This window comes from Mustela putorius, unplaced genomic scaffold (genome assembly GCF_011764305.1).
Source record: "Mustela putorius furo isolate JIRA1106 unplaced genomic scaffold, ASM1176430v1.1 tig00000461_pilon_pilon_pilon, whole genome shotgun sequence".
Classification (NCBI taxonomy): domain Eukaryota; kingdom Metazoa; phylum Chordata; class Mammalia; order Carnivora; family Mustelidae; genus Mustela; species Mustela putorius.
This window is the reverse complement of record NW_025421390.1, coordinates 548,172-568,882: the sequence shown is the minus strand read 5'-3', so window position 1 is coordinate 568,882 and position 20,711 is coordinate 548,172. Positions and strand designations below refer to the sequence as shown.

The following is a 20,711-nucleotide window of genomic DNA, read 5'->3' as shown; positions in this document are numbered from 1 at the left end:
CCTGGCCTTTGTCTAAGTCTCTGGTAAGCTCTGGGTCTGCGCCCCCAGAAGAGCTGGACAAAGGTTGGTGGGGAACGTTCCCGCCGGGCCACAAGCCGCCCGCCCGCCAGGGGGCAGTCCACGCACGACCCCACGGTCCCAGGCACCCTCCCCGCCCGGTCTCCGCCCCGCCCGCCGCCAGGGGGCGCCGCAGGCTGCCCAGCGCTCGGCTCGCCGCCCCCGAGCGCCGGCGCGGGCAAGCGGCAGAGGCCGGCCTGTCGGCGGCCATGGACCGCTTCTTGTGGACGAGCGGCCTCCTGGAGATCAACGAGACCCTGGTGATCCAGCAGCGCGGAGTGCGCATCTACGACGGCGAGGAGAAGGTGAGGGCTGCCTCCGGGACGGTGCGCGGTCTGGCGGGCCTGCGGGGCCTCCCCGCCCGGGCCCCGGGTCCCCACCCTGCGGCGCGCGGGGAGCGGCGGGGACGGTAGACGAGTGGCCGGGTGCCGGCGCCTCCGGCCCGGGCTCGGCCGTGGTGACGGCGGGCTGCGCCGCGCGGGGCCGGTCTGCCCGGCCCCCTGACCCGGGGTGCCTCCGTGACCGGGTGCGGCCGTTGCGCGTGGGGTCTGCCCCACAGAACCGGCGGTAGTGCCCTGCGGGGGTTTCCGAGAAGCGCGTCCGGGTCTCACCGGGACGCCTTTCGGAAGGCTCTTCCCCCCGCCCCCCTTTTTCCGGGAATGACTTTAGAAAGGAGTCTAGAGCGTGTGTTTGGGAAAGTGGTGTGGTAGGCCGTGCCTTGTCCTGCGGGCGGAAACCTCAGGAGATGCGCTTGCGAATGCGGAGAAGTGTTCCCAGCGTGAGCGTTCGGGGCCGCCTTCCGTCCGGCTGTTAGCGCCGGGGAGCCGGGGCCGGCGCGGCTGGGGCTGGGGCTGGGGCTGGGGCTGGGGCTGGGGCTGGGGCTGGGGCTGCACCTCCCCCCCCACCGGAAGAGCCGCACTCCAGAGACGAGCCTTCTGGAGAGGGAGAGGAAGGCTGCTTTCCCCGCGAAGACGGTGGACTAACGCCCCGAAGAACCATCCTCCCGGTCCAGGCGAAGCCGGAAGGGCTTAGAGGGGAAGGCAGGGTAGGGGGACAGGAAGGCGGGGTACTCCGTGCAGGGGAAGCAGGTGCCGAGGCGGTTAGTCCGAGGGGGACATGACCCTGAACAGACTTGCTGGCATCAGCCGCAGCTGTTTCCCAGTGCGGTCAGCCTTTATTTTCAGGGCAAGTCTGGTCCACTCCTCAAGGCCAGTGGTCTGCAAGTCTCAGGGAGGTAGGTTCGTCCCCTGCACACCAAGGGAGTTTGGCCAGCCCGCGCGGAGCGCCGAAGCTTGAGGTTAGAGGGCTGTTGCGGAACTGCTAACCTCCCCTGGCTGAGATGTATATAACCTGGAATCAGAAAAATGTCAAAAGCCCATTTATTCAGCAACGTTTTTTAGTTTCCAGAAGTTTTCACTTGCTCTCTTCTTCTTTGTGGTTTCGTTCATGAAACTTCCTTCTCTACTTTTGCGTTTGTTCCTTGACTCTCAGCATTTCCTGGTCCGTGTCGGCAGAAGCTTGAGACTTATGTCCTCCTAGGTCATGGAGGGCAGAGGTTACCCAGATATCTAGGGGCACAGTGGACACGGCATAGGACCCAGGTGTTCTGCCTCCCTGAGGGTATTTTCCGTGTACTTTGTTGCCTCCATTATCAAGTCCAGGTCTTTTTCTTAAAATAATTTGCTTGGATTTGCTTGATTTCCTGCCTTAGCACTTTTATTGACTTGATCTCAAATTGGGTTTCCATCTTTTGGTTGGAGTGACTAACTCCAACTAACTAACTAAACGTTTTCAACAACAAGGTTACAATCTCTGGAACTTTTTCTATTTATTCATTCTTAAATTTTACTTTATTTTTTCAGTGCTCCAAGATTCATTGTTTATGTACCACACCCAGTGCTCCATGCAATACATGCCTTCCTTAATACCCACCACCAGGCTCACCAAACCTTTCACCACCCGCTCCCCCTTCAAAACCCTCAGGTTGTTTCTCAGATTCCACAGTCTCTCATGGTTCATCTCCCCCTCTGTTTTCCCCCAGTTCGCTTTTCCTTTCCTTCTCCCAATGTCCTCTATGCTATTCTTTACCCTCCACAAATAAGTGAAACCATATGATAATTGACTTTCTCTGCTTGACTTATTTCACTCAGTAAAACCTCCTCCAGTCTTTGGAGCTTTTTAAATGGGAAGCATAATCAAATTCCCCTCCGTTAGCCGGTTTGATGATGCCTCCCTCTCAGTACTGAGTGACAATCGTAGACTGGTATTCAGAGACTCCACTAAAGACAGTCCGTGTTGGAAGTCACACTTTTGCAAAACATCACACCCTGTTATGTGTAACTCCAGTATGCAAATTAGGAACATCTTGGCTGGCACATAATAAAAACTATGATCTATTTACCTCTATTTAAGACAACAAAAAGTCAAAACCATGAGTACCTGTATATGTAAGAACCATTGCTAAACCAGTGTATTCTAATGTTTCCTTTTAAGTTTTTGCTTCTTTTAGCAGACAAGTAGATATAGTTATCAGAGGATTAATAAAAAAGTATTGGGAAAAATTTAGTAAGACCCTTTGATCTATTGAGGAATTCATTTTTTTTTTAAAGATTTCATTTATTTATTTGACAGAGAGAGAGATCACAAATAGGCAGAGAGACAGACAGAGAGAGAGAGATGAGGAGAAGCAGGCTCCCTGCTGAGCAGAGAGCCCTATGCGGGACTCGATCCCAGGCCCCTGGGATCATGACCTGAGCCGAAGGTAGAGGCTTAACCCACTGAGCCACCTAGGCGCCCCTATTGAGGAATTCTTAACTGTTCTAAAAGCTGAAGATGGTGAGGGAGGGATGTGGGTGTCCTGAAACTGAAGCAGAGCTCTAAGACAAGCCTGCTCACCGCTGCAGTCCCCGAGCTGCAAGGAATGAGTCACTGGCTGAGCCATACCCAGTGTGGCTGAGGGCTTAGGCTGATTCCTGGGGGAAAGTCCCGTGTCCTGGCTTCCTCCATCTGCTGGAAGGCTTCCAGACCTCATGTGGTCTGAAGACTCTAGGAAGCTCCCTATCGGCCTCCAGGGAACTTGAACTCTGGTCAAGTTCCCTTTCAGTATCTTGCACTAGCTCCCTTGGTCTAGGGTACTTGAGTCCAGTCAGTGTGGCCTTCATAGCTGTGCATCCTGACACATTCCCGAGGCAGGTGTGCACATCCCAAGGCAGGGGTGTACTTGGCCGTCTACTAGATCAGGCGGTAGCTCCTGAGGGCAGAAAGCGTGCCTTACTCATCCTTGCATCTTTTGGCTCATTGAGGGTATGAAGTACCTGGGGGAGGGGGGAAAGAGACCCGAGTAATTAGAGCACCTACTGTGTGCCAGGAGCTTTACATATAATCTCATTTACTCTTCTCCGTGGGCATAGGAGGTGATATTTTATGGATGAGACAATGACTGTTAGAAAGGGGCCTGCCCACCCACACACAGTTAGTTAGCCGGAGACACCAGAGTGAGATCTCTTGATCAGACTCCCAAAGCCTGCACTCGGTTCACTTGGCTGCGATGCTTCATGAACACAGTAGCCACCAGCGTCAGACTCTGTAATGTTTAATATAGTCGATACTCCCAGAGATGAAGACACAGAGGCTCTTAGTTGATAGCTGAGGAAACTGTGACCTGTCTGAGGTCACACACTTAGTATTTGGTGGAGCCCCAGTAGACTGCTTTTCCCACCGCCCCAGCACCCAAGCACCTCTTGTGAATAAATGCATGCCTGCTTGTTTCTACAGGCATAGTTTTCATGGGCCCATTATGACGGGATAGTGTGTTGTTTTCTTAAGCAGCGTAGACAGGTCATTTGTTTAAATTCACACAAGCCTCTATAGCCTCAGCTAATTTAAAAATATAATGAAAGCAGGTTAGTAGTGTATAAAGAGGCAAGTTGGCAACATACACTGGGAGACTTGGAAAATGTGTATTTTCTTTCAGCTAGGTATTTCACTTTTAGGGATTTACCCCAGGGAAATAATCAGAGATGCATAAAAATATAATGAATGAGGATGCTCGTCTCAGCATTGTTATATATATTCTATATTATTACATATATAGAAAATTGGAAGCAATCTGAATGTCCCCCAGAGGGTTTTGTTAATTAAATATGATATGCCCTAATCAACATGAGGAATTGTTAACGATAGGCCACCATTTAAAAAAGCAAGTTATAAAACTAAATATAATGAATTCATTTTATTTAAAGATTATTCACACATGCACGCACACACATATAATATACACATATATTTTATATATATATATACATGTGTGTATTCTTTGGCTGGTGTGATTATGAGCGATTTCATTTTCTTTTTTAGACTTAAACCTTTTTTCCCCCAGATCTTCAATAGTATATTGCTTTTATAACAGAAAAATGTTAAATAATAAAACAGGGTAAGAGCTTATCCAGCTAATGCCCAAGTTAGATCAACCTTTAAGTAGTTAAAATTATTCTAGCTCTGAGTGGCAGGAGCAAGCCAGCCTAAACTTGTCTATCAGGTTTAGCTCATAATCCCTTGGAATCCCTGAAGGGAAGTATTACACAATTCTTCACTTAGAACAGCAGCATTTTACGTTTGCACATTGTTAATGGACATAGCAATGGAACAGACTCTGCCTTCAGCTTTATAATCACATCCTTATGCTTGAACTTCAGTAAGAGAAAGTGCATTTTCTTAATCAGAACTGTTATGCTGTCATGTAGCATCGTGTACTGTCAAGTTGATAAAATACTTGTTTTTGGAAAAGGGAAATCTTACACATGGACAAAAAAGAAGTTTTTAAAATCTCTTAAACTCAGTTATTTGGTTTCGCATAAACCTTTGGAGCCAGACTGAATTAAGTGCCAGAAGTACATGTATTTAATTTCTGATTCGGTAGGAAATATGGAACTCATCAAGTTTTTTCTCTGAGGGGTTGAAGTGCCTTTGTGGAATGATACCTCACAGAGTGTATTTAAACTAGATGGCTCAGTAGTTCTCTTACCATCAAAGCTTATTAACCATATTGATAATGACTAACATATTAGTAATATAGTCACACCTTACTCTTAGAAAACAGTTTTTAAAAATTGATATTAAAAAGAGGATTGGTTTTAATCCAAGAAGTTTTTTTTTTGACAGAGAAAGTGTTTCTGTATATGTTTGATTTAACAAAAAATAATTTATGTATATTTCAAACTACACGAAGTTATGTATGTCTCTAACAAATTTCTTATTTTTTTTTCATTAGGCAAATAATAAAGTGGTTAAATATGGGTAGGCCAAAAGAAGAAACTTGAAATAATTAGTATTCCTACTACCCATAAACAATTGCTTTTGGCACATTATCCATCTGTTTGTGTGTGTGATCATGTTATGTATACCACTTTGAAACCTAGGTTTTCTTTGTTAATATCATGAGTATCTTGTAATATATTAAGTGTCAATTTGCATACATAATTATGTACGCATATTTATGATTATTTTTGCTTAATGATATATACATGTTCTAATTGGTTATTCATTGGCTTTTTAACCCGCTTATTTTATTATTATTATTTTAAAGATTTTATTTACTTATTTGTCAGAGAGAGAGAGGGAGAGAGAGCGAGCACAGGCAGACAGAATGGCAGGCACAGGCAGAGGAGCCCGATGTGGGACTTGATCCCAGGACGCTGGGATCATGACCTGAGCCGAAGGCAGCTTGCTTAACCAACTGAGCCACCCAGGCGTCCCTAACCCGTTTATTTTAAATTCAAAAGGATTATTTGTAATAAACTGGACCCCAATGAAAATGCTTTCCTTTGAGTTTTTTTTTACTTAAACAATTTTTTTTTATTTGAGTACAGTTGACACACAATGTTATATTAGTTTGGGGTGTACAGCATTCATAGTGATTTGACAAGATTATACATTGTGCTGTGTTCCGCACAAGTGTAGTCACCATCTGTCTGAATGCAGTATCATCCTTCCCCCTCTGAGTTTGTCTTGTAAGGTGGCCTTGATATGGGACCAGCCTTACAACTTAAGAAATAACTAACTACTCAAAAGGATATAAGCAAGTCCTACCTTATGACAGATTCTACTTCCTAGTAATTAAATAGAAGCTTCCAATATATTTCTTAATTTTAACAGAAATGAAAGAATTTGATATATTATCTCTTGGATTCAGACTCTAAAATTTGCTTATTTATATGATTTTCAATGCATAATAACAGAGGATGAGGATTAAGGGTTTGGTCCTAAAGACACAGCAGGCTTTTTTTGTGTGTGCAATTGTATTACAGTTTTACGAACTTTTTTACATTTATATTTTGAGTAGGTGACATAATGCCATGAGGGAGAGGGTGGTGGGGTTATGGACATTGGGGAAGGTATGTGCTATGGTGAGTGCTGGTGATTCACAGACCTGTACCCCTGGGGCTAATAATACATTATATGTTAATAAAAAATTAAAAAAATTCAATTGATAGTGAAGTGGTTAGTTTTAAAAGGGGGCCTTTGCTTTTCTTCTTCCCATTTCCTCACACTTTTTCAGAGATAATCTTTGTTAACAGATCAGTGAGTATTCCTTTTATATCTTTTCCTACTACTTGGGTGTGTGTGTGTGTGTGTGTACACACACAGACATATACATATATCTCACAATGTAGTTTGGGGAATATGGAGATTATCTCCATCTTCTATCTGATTACATTATATGTGATGTGCTGCAACTTGCTTTCGCTCCCCACTAACTCTGTCACAGAATTCTGTGATAGTCCATGCAGTTCTACCTCATTCTTTTTAACCTCTCATGGATTCCAGAGTATGAATGTATCATACTTAACTACTACCCTGTTGTTACACATCTAGATTGTTTGTGATTTTTTCCTAATTTTATTAAGGTTGCATATATATATATAGAGAGAGAGAGCGTGCTTACAAAATGTGTAACACTGCTTCTCTTTAATTTGTGGCAAGCCTAATTCTCTAGTGTTTATATGATTAACTTAACTATTGTGCAACTTGTGAGGAGGAAAATCTGGACCACATTGAGTTATACATCATTAATGTTTTGTGATGATCTTGTCTTTCTAGATAAAATTTGATGCTGGGACCCTCCTTCTTAGTACACACCGACTAATTTGGAGAGATCAGAAAAATCATGTAAGATAAAGAGTTTTTAAAAAAATCTGTTTTAGGTTTTAAATCATTGAAGTCTTTCTTTCTTTTTGTCAAAACTAAAAAATGCAGTAAATTTCCATTTTCAGAATGTTAAAAGAGTGTGTCTCATGTGATCTTTCTGAATGGAGTGCAGAGAAATGAGTTAGGGGTTGTCCCTCATTCAACTCCAGAAAAGTCTGTAATTGCTGAGTAGAGAGAGAATCATGGTCACTCCTGTTTTAAAACATCAGTTAGAACCTACTTCATACCCGAATGTTCTGTGTGTAATGAGAATATTTCTCCCAGTCATTGTCAGGGGTCTTCAGAACAACCTGTTCCTGAGACTCTGGGAAGAAAGGTCTGCTGGGAAGTACATGCTTTTACCTAGATATTGAGAAGAATGGCCTCTAAGTCACTCAACACGAGGAGAAACCTCCCTGTTGTTTCATCTCTAGGAAGAGAGAACAAGTTATGTGTATAAAGCTATTTTAGCTCCAAAGAGCTTTAACTTGAAAGTGTATGTTTGTATTGTTGCCAGTAAAAGAAGTAATCTATGGTATTTTCATAATTGCTGCCCATTCCACCATGAAATTTGAATTTTACAGTCAAACTATATACTGAGGCTCTTTGAAAGGCCACTAACTATTGCAAAATCTGACTCTTTTTGTCCCCCAAGAATCAGTATTTCCTCCCAGTGGTGACATCACTGTTGTTGGTAAACGCATACCTTCCAACTGTTAATCACGTCTAATTCTTCTAAAAGAAGTATGTATTTAGGAAAAAGTCTTTTTGGAAGATAGGTGTCCTTAAAACACATGTTTATAAACTAATCTTAGTATCATTTTTTGATTTTCATATCAAGAGGCTAATTCAGAAACCCTTAGACCTATTGAATGCCAATCATTTATAGTAACTTAAAATTAAATGTACTAATAAAGGGAACCTACATCAGTATATTTGTTAAAAATGGTGAGTGAAGTGTAGAAAAAAAGAAAAAAAGATCACCTGTGTAGCACTCCTTAAAGTTGTTTTGATTTGCCTGTTCTGTTTTTCTTTCTTTTTTTTTTTTCCATAGAAGGATAGCTTACATGTAAAAAGTTTTCATATAAGTACTGAAAAAGATGTACCTATGGTAAAAACGAAGATGGTTACAGCAGCTTTTTTTTTTTTTTTTTAAGATTATTTACTTATTTATTTGTCAGAGATTACAAGTAGGCAGAGAGGCAAGCAAAGAGAGAAGGGGGGAAGCAGGCTCCCTGCTGAGCAGAGAGCACAATGTGGGACTCAGTCCCAGGACCCTGAGATCATGACCTGAGCCAAAGGCAGAAGCTTAACCCACTGAGCCACCGACGCGTCCCCAGCTTTTAAAACTCTTACATTCTTCCATGTGGCAAAATGCCACCACATTACTGTTTTCATTCCATTTTCCTTCAGTTATTTAAGGAATAAAATCATTTTATTATTTTTTAAATTGTTTTTATTATTAAGTACACATACATGACACTCTATTAAATACTATAAAACAAGGTTTTCTGACAAGGAGACTTTTTGAATCACATTTTGTATGGTTTCCTTCTAGGAGTGCTGCATGGCCATTCCTCTTTCCCAAATCGTGTTCATTGAAGAACAGGCAGCTGGAATTGGGAAAAGGTGAGGTGTCTCTGATGCAGTCTTTTTTCACAAAAATGTCCCAGTCAAGCTATTATTACCAACTTAGATTTATTGTTGTGCCATGGCTGCATATGTGGGAATGAATCTGATGATTGTTTTGGGGGGCTTTATAAAGAATAGTCGTTGGTCAGAAGCTCCCCTAGGAAGATACTACATTAAACTCATGGATAAATGGACAAATTAAGTACTACGATTTGCTGTAATATCCTTGGGTCAAAATAAGTGTCGGCCAGCTGTCATTTCATGTCTTTCCACAAGCATTCGCTTTGACATGTCTGTGAATCTAGTACTTAAAATCAGAAGTGACTCATCTGAGAAAAATGACTGATTTTATTTTATCCTATTTCTAGTTGATCATTAAGTTTCTTCACTTTGACATTTTTGGATATCAGTGTTAAATAGAGTTTCATAATATTTATTGTCCAAACTGGGACATTTATAAAAGTAATAGGTGGTGCTGTTTATTATATTTAATCATTTTTTAAAAAGATTTACTTATTTGAGAGCAAGAGAGCAAGTCAGGATGATGAGGGGAGTGGCAGAGGGAGAGAATCTTTCAAGCAGACTCTCCATGGAGCACAGAGCCCAAAGAGGAGTTTGGATGAGGAGCTTGATCCCACGACCCATGAGATCATGACCTGATCTAAAACCAAGAGTCTGATGCTTAACTGACTGAGTCATCCAGGTGCCCTGGGGGTGCTGTTTATAATTGGATCAAGGAAGCATAAAATGGGACAGTTTTAGACAAACCAGGACATGTCATCACCCTGGTTTAAAGCCGCATGTTAAAATGTTTCTTTTTAATCAAGTACAGAAAAATCTGGCTTTTATTTTAAGTGCATGTAATTGAGGGCAACTTATGAACAAGTATTGCTGATAAGAATTTTGTTTTCCTTGTGGGCCCATTTTGAGCTTTAGTATAGTTATTTCAGTAGAGGTGAAACAGATACAGAACTTCACTGAAAATGCAATGCATGCGTTATAGTGTATAGCTAGCATGCAAGATTGTTTATTTGACATAAAAGAAACCGACATTTTAGAAAGGTTAATAAAAGTACAGACTTTAGGTTATTTCTATAATTTTTATTTTTCTCTTTTTTCCATCTGGGTTTTGTTTTGTTTTGTTTTTTTTAAAGATTTTACTTATTTATTTGACCGAGAGAGATCACAAGTAGGCAGAGAGGCAGGCAGAGAGAGAGGGGAAAGCAGGCTCCCTGCTGAGCAGAGAGCCCGATGTGGGGCTCCATCCCAGGACCCTGAGATCATGACCTGAGCTGAAGGCAGAGGCTTAACCCACTGAGCCACCCAGGCACCCCTCTTCTTTTTTTAATGAAGGTACAATTGCATACAATATTGTATGAGTTTCGAGTGTACCACATAATGATTAGATATTTGTGTATATTGCTTTTCTTAAGTTCTACAAAGTAAAACTTGAAGGTGTTGCAAATCATTTGAATTTTCCTCTGCTGTGTTCCAAGAAAATTTAAACTGTATAACAAAAATTGTTTAAAATATTTATCTTCCTGGGTGCCTGGGTGGCTCAGTTGTTAAGTGTCTGCCTTCTTCTCAGGTCATGATCTCAGGGTCCTGGGATCCAGCCCCACATTGGGCTCCCTGTTCAGCAGGAAGCCTGATTCTCCCTCTCCCACTCCCCCTGCTTGTCTTCCTTCTCTCGCCATGTCTCTGTCAAATAAATGAAATCTTTTAAAAAAAATTTACCTTCCCATTAGTATCTTATTTTTTAAACATCTCCAGTGAGGAAGAATTTAATAATATGTCATGTAAACATTTCTCAAATATTCTTTTTATTCTCGGCCCTCTTGCCCCAAGCAATTACCATATTTCATTGATTCAAAATTGTCCATATAGTTTCACCTTTTAACCTGTCCCCTCCCAAGATCCTTCTCTGATTGGGTGGTTTTTAAATCTTTTTTTTTTTTTTTTTTAAATTTATTTATTTGAGAGAGAGACAGTGAGAAAGAGCATGAGTGAGGAGAAAGTCAGAGGGAGAAGCAGACTCCCCATGGAGCTGGGCGCCTGATGCGGGACTCGATCCCGGGATTCCGGGATCACGACCTGAGCTGAAGGCAGTCGTTCAACCAACTGAGCCACCCAGGCGTCCCTGATTGGGTGGTTTTTTTAAACTTGAAATACGGTAATTGAATGACCTGCGAAATGAATATATTTAAAAACTGGCCTGGATCTTTTTTGCCGACTTGGAGATTTCTTAAACTTCACTTTGTCTTATAATCTTCAGTTCTTCAAAGACTGAGTTTCCTTTGACAAAATCTGATTGTGGGGCTCAGGTTTTTCTGTTTTAAAGATTATGTAATTCTTTGCTCAGGTCCCTTAATCTGATTGTCATATTTGGTTGCTCTGCCTGACAGTTCATGTCAGACAGTCCTGTTACAGTGACTGCAGTTTATTTGCTCAGTCACTTAAAGAAGTTCACCACAAAGGAATAGGTGAAGAGTCCTTACAAGTCTGGCCCAGTTTACTAACCAAAGCATTTATTACACTGAGGAGGCCCCACACACAGTATTTCAATTTCACAGCAATATTTAGGAATCAAATGGACCTAAAGGAAATGGAATAATAAATAAGCAGACCTGTAATGTGGTCATAAGGGAAAAGCTCTACGCTGCATATCCAAAGTATTTTGACTGAGTTTTTTGGTTTTGCTAATTTATGGAAGCAGACTATTTATTGAGCAGGTTAGGGAAAAAGACTTACAAAACTGAACAAATATACCAGTGTTTTTAATAGCACAGGAGACAACGGTAGTCATAAAGATTATGGTAGTTTGTGTTTCTAGCGCAGCAGCATTTTGAGACTTGTTTTTGCTGTTGGATTATCTTCTAGATCATGCTGTTGATTGAGTGGCATTTTCCAAAAATGATACTGTAGAATGTTAGTTTTGGATGGAGTTTTAATAAAATGTCAGCTGGCCAGTTTTACACAGATAAGTTTTCACATTTTGTTTTCAAATGACTAGGGTAGTATGCTTTGGCAGAAAGTATAGGCCCCCCGGTAACCTTTGGGTTTGCCTTTGTACATGGAAAACCCTAATCGTAAACCAAAATAATGAACTGTCACACATTTGGCCAATTTATTTTGAACTTATTATTTTTGAAACCACATTTTTAATCTATAGAGCTGGTAACTTGAACTTCTTGGTTCAGAGCTTAAAAGCTGTAAGTAGAGGTGTTTTGTATTTGTTTTGTTTTTGTTTTTACAGAGAGAGGGAGATCACAAGTAGGCAGAGAGACAGGCAGATAGCGTGGGGGAAGCAGGCTCCCTACTGACCAGAGAGCCTGATGTGGGGCTCTATCCCAGGGCCCTGGGATCATGACCCGAGCCAAAGGCGCAGGCTTAACCCACTGGGCCACCCTGGCGACCCAGTAGAGGTGTTTTTGAAGGTTTCATTAATACTGAATTTATACACAGTTTATAAGGATTCCTTTCAGGATGTATATAAATTTTAAAAGTGAACTTAAATATATTAAAAATTATGAAAACAGAATTAGTGATTCTTAAAAGGTAATTAAATTCATTACATTTATCCTTTAGTGCCAAAATAGTGGTTCATCTTCACCCAGCTCCACCCAACAAAGAACCTGGTCCATTCCAGAGCAGTAAGAACTCCTATATCAAACTCTCCTTCAAAGAACATGGCCAGATTGAGGTAGGTTTTTATATGCGTAAAATTGGACTAGAAAGGTGTGCTTGTGTGTGTTTTTGTTGTTGTTAATATGATGTAAATTGTTACTGTTCAACATACCAGGTTTCACCATATTTTTACAATAAAATTTTTATATCTTAAGCCTTAGCAGTAGAAAATATGATGTTTAGGTTTTGGTGGGAATGGGAGGCAGGAGGGTGTGGTTCCAAGGAAAAAACAGAAGCTGGAACTATGCTAAGTCAATGCTATTAGGCTACTAGTAAAGTTTTCAGTGGTTTGGTTAAAGAGGCAGAGTATAATGCAGTGAAATGTTGAACTCTCTTAGTATCTGATAGCTCACAGCCTTAAGGCAGGATGTCTTTCCTCCTGACTCCACACAGATCTAATCACTGAAGTACTTACTCCATAGTATGATAGTTTACATGTTCTGATTAGTAAGTCACTGGATAAGTATTCTTCAGACATTTACAAGTGTGTATTTATCTCCTCATTGATACCCTGAATTATTTATGTGGTTTTCTATGGCACTTCACCCAGCCCTCCTCACACAGTAGGCACTAAGCAAATATAAGCGACTATCTGAAATTCTCACAGTAGTTAAACAATATAGTTGATTTTTTTGTGAGTGTAGGGATGTTTTGGCCCTAGTTTCTGGCTTCACATTTTACCTAGACAAATTATTCTCTGCTTCCTTCATGGATAATGGTTGTATATTTTTCTTGGCACTATATCTGTTTCACTATAGATTGAAAACAATCCACATATGTGGGATTGTTTAAAGTAGGTCTATTTATTCATTGTCACTCATCTCTTTGTTGAGAATAGCTCACTTTATATAGCAAGTCAGTTTCTTTCTTTTTTTTTTTTCCCTTTGTGCTTTATGAAGCTGATCCAAGAAGAGAACTTCCTTTGGTTTCCTTTGATGTTTCTGAGACTTCTAGGTTTGTTGCAAATGACTGAACAGGACTTTCAACTAAAGAAATGTTAAGTAATGATTTCTATGAGGATATTTTAACCTGACTGACTCACTTAAAGTGAATATATGTGTACAACAGTTTTACAGGCGTTTATCTGAGGAAATGACACAGAGAAGATGGGAGAATATGCCAGTTTCCCAATCATTGCAAACAAATAGAGGACCCCAGGTATTGTTAAGACTATTTCTTAATCTAATAGTTTTGGTTCTGTACTTGCACCTTCATTAAAGGAAAAGATTTCTGTGATTATAGAACTTTGCCAGAAGCAAAATAATGATATTCTGATTAAAATCATTTGTATTCATAGAACCTAATTTAGTGCTCTGCAGACAGCAGACACTTAGCAAAAATAAACGACCAGTTACCAGAGTGATTCTTGGGGTGGTAGAAGTTAGATTCTGTTCATTACATTCTGTTCTTCATAATCAGTGTGGCATCTGAGAGAATGGACAATACCTCTGGGTGATGTTTTTCAGCCAGTCTAAATTAACCACCAACCATGCGCAGACACTTAAATATGTGAAAGTAGTTTGTGTAATAACTGTCAAATACCAAAATTTTAACTATAATTTCTTGCCTGTTTGAGACCCTATAAAATATCTGATACATACGTAATAGCTTGCCAAAGAACAAACATGAATTTAATTTATATCTAAATACAGGGTAAAATATGCCAGTTATTGTATGTTTAGTTTTTTTAATAATGATTTGAAAATCATTATGTATGACAAGAAACTGACAAAATGTTTTGAAAGGAAACCAGATGTAATCGTGTGCTGGTTTTCTTTGGTTCTTTGTGGGTCCCTTCCCACCATTGAAAACACATTGTGATGGGTTATAAAAGAGTGGGTCCTTCCTATTTTGTATGTTTTATTTTCTACTTTTGTTTTTCAGCCAGGAAGAATAAGGGCTGTAGGAATTGTAGGCATTGAAAGGAAATTGGAAGAAAAAAGGAAAGAAACGGACAAAAACATTTCTGAGGTAACTAATATATAAGTTCCGGTCAGGTTTTTAGGTCATTTGTGCGTATTCTTTTGGAGGTAGCTGTGACTAATTCCATTCTGTGTATTAGAATATGTTTAGTTTGCCTGAAGCCACAGTCTCTTATTCCAAGTCTCCTTCAGGTTGGTATGATTTAGTTAAAACATGTTTTAGAAACCTTTTTCCAAAAAGAAAAATGAAGCTCACATTTGTTTTCTGTGATGTTAGAAAACATTGTGGGTTGCTGTGTGTAAATTTTAAAACCTAGCTGGGATTGATTGGAGAATCCTCCTAATGAGTTCTGGTCCTTTGTATAATTATTTGGACTTTTGGTTAACTTAGTTGAGGGGAAAATGCTGTCCTGTGGCTGTTAACCTTGCCGGACACCACACAGTTTTCTACCACTGATGCTCAGGAACCAGACACAGACACAATAAGAAAGGCACAGACCAGCCCATCCCTTCCACCAGGAGAACAGCCACGAGCATGTACTTTGCTGTGTTTCTGCAATTTCATCATATTTGAGGAAATGCAAGTGAAAGGGAAAGCAGTCTAGTTAAGCAGTTACGCATGCTGGATTCTGTGGTTAGCTACTACATCGCAGCATGTCATTGGTCTTCCTGTGTTTATATAAAACTGGTCTGGGATTTTTTATGAAATGACTCTATGAAATAATTCTTTAATTTTTAATACGAGTTTATAAGTAAAATCCCATTGACTAGTGCCGTTCATAGAATTTCAAAGGTGGTATATCAATCAAATAAAGTCTAAACTGCAAATAGTTATGGGATACCTGTATTAATCAAGAATTCAATATTCTCCAAAGAAACAACCAATAGTAGATATATAGATATTGATATATAGATGTAGATATCAATGTATCCCTCTCTCTATATATACACATACAATGCCATTTAATATAAGGAATTGACTCATGTGATTGTGGGGACTGAAGAGTTCACAATCTGCTACCTGCAAGCTGGTGAGCCAGGAAAGCTGGTGATAGAAATCCTAAACTGAGTCCGAAGGCCAGAGAACCAGGAACGCTGGTGGTTTAGGTCCAGCCCAAGGGCAGTGTAAGACTACTGTCTTGGCTTAACCAGTCAGGCAGGGAAAGCATGAGTCCTCCCCTCCTCCAACCCTTTGTTCAGGCCTTCCGTGGATTGGATGATGCCCACCCCCAGTGAGGAGGGTAGTTCTGCTTCTGCCCACCAATTCACATGCTAACCTCATGTGGCAGTACCCTCACAGACTCATCAGCAATGTTTGATCAAGAACCTGGGCACCCCATGATCTAGTCAAGTCAACATATAAAATTAACCACTATATTACCAGTTCTGGGCTCACTAGCTTGAAAATACAGATCCTTGAGAAATCAAGGTCTTTTGACTTATTAAATGCCCTTGGCCTAGGTTTTGCTGGCCTCATATATGTGGTAAAGTTGTATGTGTTCCTCAGCCCTGAGTATTCCCTGCAAAATGGCAGCTGGATCCAGAGGCCTGGTCAGATGCATGTTTGATCTCTTTGCTGAGACTAGTGGTGATGCTGTATTCTTTCCTAAGAAGGCACACCATATCTTTGTGGACAATGGCAGCAGCTGTTTATGTTCTTTGCCTGCTTTGGCTGGTCCACCGGTGGTTACATGGTTACAAATGTGATATTCTAGGATTTATTTTTTATTATTTAGAATACATTTTGAAGAGATGCTTCCCTTCATCTACTGCTTGAATACTCAGTGATGTAGCTCATACAGGGAAGCAGAGTAAGTGCCTTTTTCTTTATCATTAGGGTAATAAATTGGTTCCTTATCATCCTTTAATGGCAACTCATTAGAGGTGTTTTTACATAGCAGTATGAATTTACAAATCTTAACATATTTGATGGGTTTCAATCAGTTGCAGTTATTATCCTGTTTAAAGCTCATACTGTCCCATCTTTGGCCAGTGGGAGCCTTTTTAGGTTAGCTCCTGAGTGCTTTTGATGTGACCTGGTAGACTTTGATAGCTTCCTTACTATCTAGGGTGGCAAAAGGTCCAGGACCAGCTTGTTTATTTCCTGCCCCAGATTTGGAATCTGCCATTACCTGAAAAATCACTGTTTTCCCTAGATGCCCAGAGGCTTTTTCCCCCTTCTCTGTTTTATAAAGCCCAGTAATTTTGCTAGAATGTGTTGATGTGTTAGTCATTCTGGATTGTTATTCCCAGGTATACAATATGCTCTTCGTATTTGGTTCTAGAAATTGTTTTAATTTCAGGGAATTTAAAAAAATTTTATAAGTTTTGATAATTGTTTCTTATTTTTCCTCTCTGAGACTATTAGCTGTATGTTACAGTTCTACTTCCCAGCTTTACCTTTTGTGACTTTCTATTTTTTTGGATTTTATTTATTTATTTGTCAGAGAGAGAGCACGCAAAGCAGGGGGTGCAGCAGGCAGAAGGAGAAGCAGGCTCCCTGCTGAGCAAGGAGTCTAGTGTCGGACTCGATCCGAGGACCCTGGGATCATGAGCTGAGCCAAAGGCAGACGCTTAACCAACAGCCACCCAGGTGTCTCCCCGCACTTGGTGACTTTCAAACCCTTTTTTATCTCTTTCATTTCTTTTTTTATTAGGAAATTTCCTTCTTTCTAACCTGTTGTTTCTCTTAAGATTCTATCTGTTGTGTTTATTCATTGTTATGTTCCAATATAGTCTTTATTTCTGAAATGATTCTTTCAAAAATTCTTTCCTGAATCATGTCACTTCATTTCTGATTTATTTTATCCATTCACGGTTTATGTCATTTTATTAACATCTTTTAGCTCATGTTGAAAATAAAAGGTTACATTTTTATCTGATCTGTGAGCATGTCTTTCCAGCTTGCTTTTGTTGTCTGTAATATTATTCTACTCCTTATTTTCTTTTTTCTATAATAACTTTGTGTGGCATTTGACCTTGATACTTTGTTATTTTTCATGTGAAGTTAGTTTTCCTGCACTTTGAGAGGAAGGCCTGGTAGCTTGTCTAGCTAGGTAGCTTGTCTCTTCTACAGAACTCTCTCTTCTCGTATTCACGCAGCATTAAAAAAAGGTGATGGCTTGCTTTCTGATTTCCTGGCCCTATATTCTCTTACCCTATTTTTATCTGGACCTTTATTTTACCCTTCCTCTCTTCTTATTCTTATCTTCCTCAGTTTTTGAATCCTCTGTTAGCGGTTTCTCCCTGGTGTAGGATCCCTTTCTGGAAGGGAAGCCTGGAGGGCCAGCCCTTCCTTGAGAACCCCTCATACTCACCCATTATCGAAGTGGGCGAAACCCTCCTAGTTTCGGTTCCTGTCCTCACATTGGCTAGACTCTCTTTCCAGTGACACCTGTGGACTCCTTTGGGGTTCTCTTGTTGTGGAAGCCATCACTTGCCCTGTTGCTTCCCTTTTCTTTCTCCTTCCTAGAGGCGAAGAGCATGCTGATCTTGTGGCTCTTCGTGGTTTGTCCCTACCTGCTTGTATCTTTAGGTTTTTTTTTAATGCAATCTTGTCACTTAGTTTTACAGTATATGCTGCCTGTGGATTTTTGGTTTTGAGATCTAGTTGCCCTGTCTGTCTTTATGTTGGGATTTGGAGAGATTCAAAAACTTTGCTGCCATAGCCACCATTTTCCCAGAATCTTTAAATTCATAAAGTTCAGCATTTTGGCATTACAAGGGTTCTTACTATCCAGAGAAGTAATCATCTCAGAGCTAGTGACTAGGTTTGGAAGCAGGGTGTGAGAACTCAGGTCTCCTGATTTGCAGACAAGTGTGGTCCTCCTATGTCATGGCCCCTCTCTTTGCCATTTGGAAGGTACTATCATCACTGTCCTAGTTCGGTGACATTTGTTTTCATCTTTTTGTGTGACACTTTTGGAGATGGCATAGAGCAGTGAACTGATTTTGAATTACTAGTATTTTTCTGAGTGGTGCCATGCTAATGTGGTGTTCAAAATCATGTTTTTCCTAATTTGTAAAATGCTATTCCATTTCAATCTAATCTTTACACAGTTGTGTAGCTCAAAGGATTTAACACAATCATCATGTTCTCTCACCCAGGTCAGTGATTTATTCACCAGGTGGTCCTTGCTCTCTACTTTGTGCAAGTAGTACCTTATGCAAAGGTACTTCATCAGGTAGATGTTCTAGATACGACAGTGCAAGACAGGCAGGCAAACAGGTGTTCTCTACAGTTGGAAAAATGCCATGGTAGAGAAAACGGTGGGTGCAACAGGAACATATTACATGGCCTCTTACTTCTTTGGGTGTCAGAAAGGCCTTGTTAGCAAATGTAATGGAAGCCAAGGCCTGAAAGTTTAGCAGTCACTGGCAGATGACTAGTAAGGGTAAAAGGATCCAGGTAGACGGAACAGAATAAGTAAAGGTAAAGAATCAAGAAAATTTTATTTTCTTGGGGCAGGGGCGGCGCCTGGGTGTCTCCGTCGGTTTAGCATCCAACTCTTGATTTTTTGCTCAGGTCATGATCTCAGGGTCCTGGGATTGAGCCCTGCACTGGCTCAGGGCTGAGCGTGGAGTCTGCTTAGGATTCTCTTTCTCTCCCTCTCTCTCTGCCCCTCCCGAGCATATGCACCCAAATATACAGTCTTTTAAAAAACAAACAATAAAACTGAAACAGAAAATTCAAGAATATATTGATAGTAACTAAAGCTAATAACCAAAATAATGACTGAAAGCAAGAAATAATGCAATAAATCAACTTATAAGGATACTTTTAAAGCAGATACCCTCCCCCTTTTTTTAAATTGGTGTGGAGATTTGACTGTGACTATGGCAGAGGGATAGATGGTTCAATAAAGAGGCAGTTAAAATGATAGAATGGGCAAATGCATCTATCTTGCATTTGTGTTATGTTGCTTTAATTTCGTTATGGATAATTTCTCTATTTTTTAGATAATTGGCAAATTCCAAATTTTAGAACAATAATATAGATAGAAGTAAGGAAACTTTTGTGTTGTTGTTTTTTTTTTAAGATTTTATTTATTATTTATCAGAGAGAGAGAGAGTGTACAGGCAGGCAGAGTGGCAGGGAGAGGCAGAGAGAGAAGCAGGCTCCCCACTGAGCGAGGAGCCCGATGTGGGACTCGATCCCAGGACCCCAGGATCATGACCTGAGCTGAAGGCAGTGGCTTAACCCACTGAGCCACCCAGGCACCCAAATTTTTGTGTTTTATGATTACTTAAAATATAGGTATTCTAACATACTAAAATATTTGTATTTATTTTTTACCGACTGTAAGAAATAGCGCTAATTTATGTATTCTATATTTAGTGTATAGTCACTGTTACTTTTAGCATATTCTTTATATGAAAATGTAACACAGTAAATAAAGAGATTTACCATAAAATCTTAAAAAGTGTTCTCTTACTAGTTTTCTTTACACACAGGTAAGAGAAGTCTATCAATATTTTGTATATTCGAAGTAAGAATCTAAGTGTATAAAGTGTGTGTGTGTTTTACTTTTGAAAACTAGGTTGGTGTGTGATTTGCCTTCCATTTAAATGTTAGAACTGACTTAGCTTCAGAGCTGGTGCCCAGAATTTCCCACAAAAGATTTCCTGCATCTGCTGGCTGTTGCTGATAAGAATCCAGTGTTTCAGCCTTTTGTTTATCTGAGGAAATTCCTGTTAGGTGTGTGCACATTCCCCTTTGTTTTCAGTATTAGTCTTAGTAAGTCTGGCCATAAGAATCTCACATAGCACTCTATTCTTCTAGCAAAATCCTTTTGCAGATGGGGGATACTTTTCTGCCTGTAATTAAGATGGGCATGAGCTAATCAGAATCTGTGGACCACTATTCTGTATGGCCCAAAAGATTTTTCATTTAATGATAAGCTGCTTAATTGGTTTAAAAAATAACGTCTGTGCACATCGTTTGGAAGACGTTTGTTACTGGAAGTATAGTTTTGGCCACATGAAATGAATTTATTATAAATATGTCTGATTAAGTTTGAGGAAGACTTTGAAGTGGATATTCATTGTAGGAAATCAAACTACCAATGAGTAATGAGTTTTATATAAGTATGTTTGGGTGGTATTTGAATGTTTTTCTTTCTTTTTTTTGAATGTTTTTCTTTTGTGATAGCCACTATATCCAAGGCTACAAGTATAATCTGTTCAATATTTAGAGGCTGAGGTTTTCACTCTCAGTTAAATCACACC

General features: G+C 40.2%; 1 protein-coding gene across 1 annotated transcript in view; it reads left to right on the top strand.

Annotated features, from left to right (window-relative positions):
• The first annotated feature begins 204 nt into the window (after positions 1–204).
• Positions 205–20,711, top strand: part of VPS36 (vacuolar protein sorting 36 homolog) — a 28,002-nt gene continuing 7,495 nt past the window's right edge. Inside the window, exons 1-6 of the mRNA XM_045080556.1 lie at positions 205–362; positions 7,156–7,224; positions 8,801–8,871; positions 12,463–12,577; positions 13,630–13,719; positions 14,446–14,532. Of these exons, the coding sequence (XP_044936491.1) occupies positions 267–362; positions 7,156–7,224; positions 8,801–8,871; positions 12,463–12,577; positions 13,630–13,719; positions 14,446–14,532 (528 nt within the window). The 5' untranslated portion in view covers positions 205–266. The remainder of the gene's footprint in view (positions 363–7,155; positions 7,225–8,800; positions 8,872–12,462; positions 12,578–13,629; positions 13,720–14,445; positions 14,533–20,711) is intronic.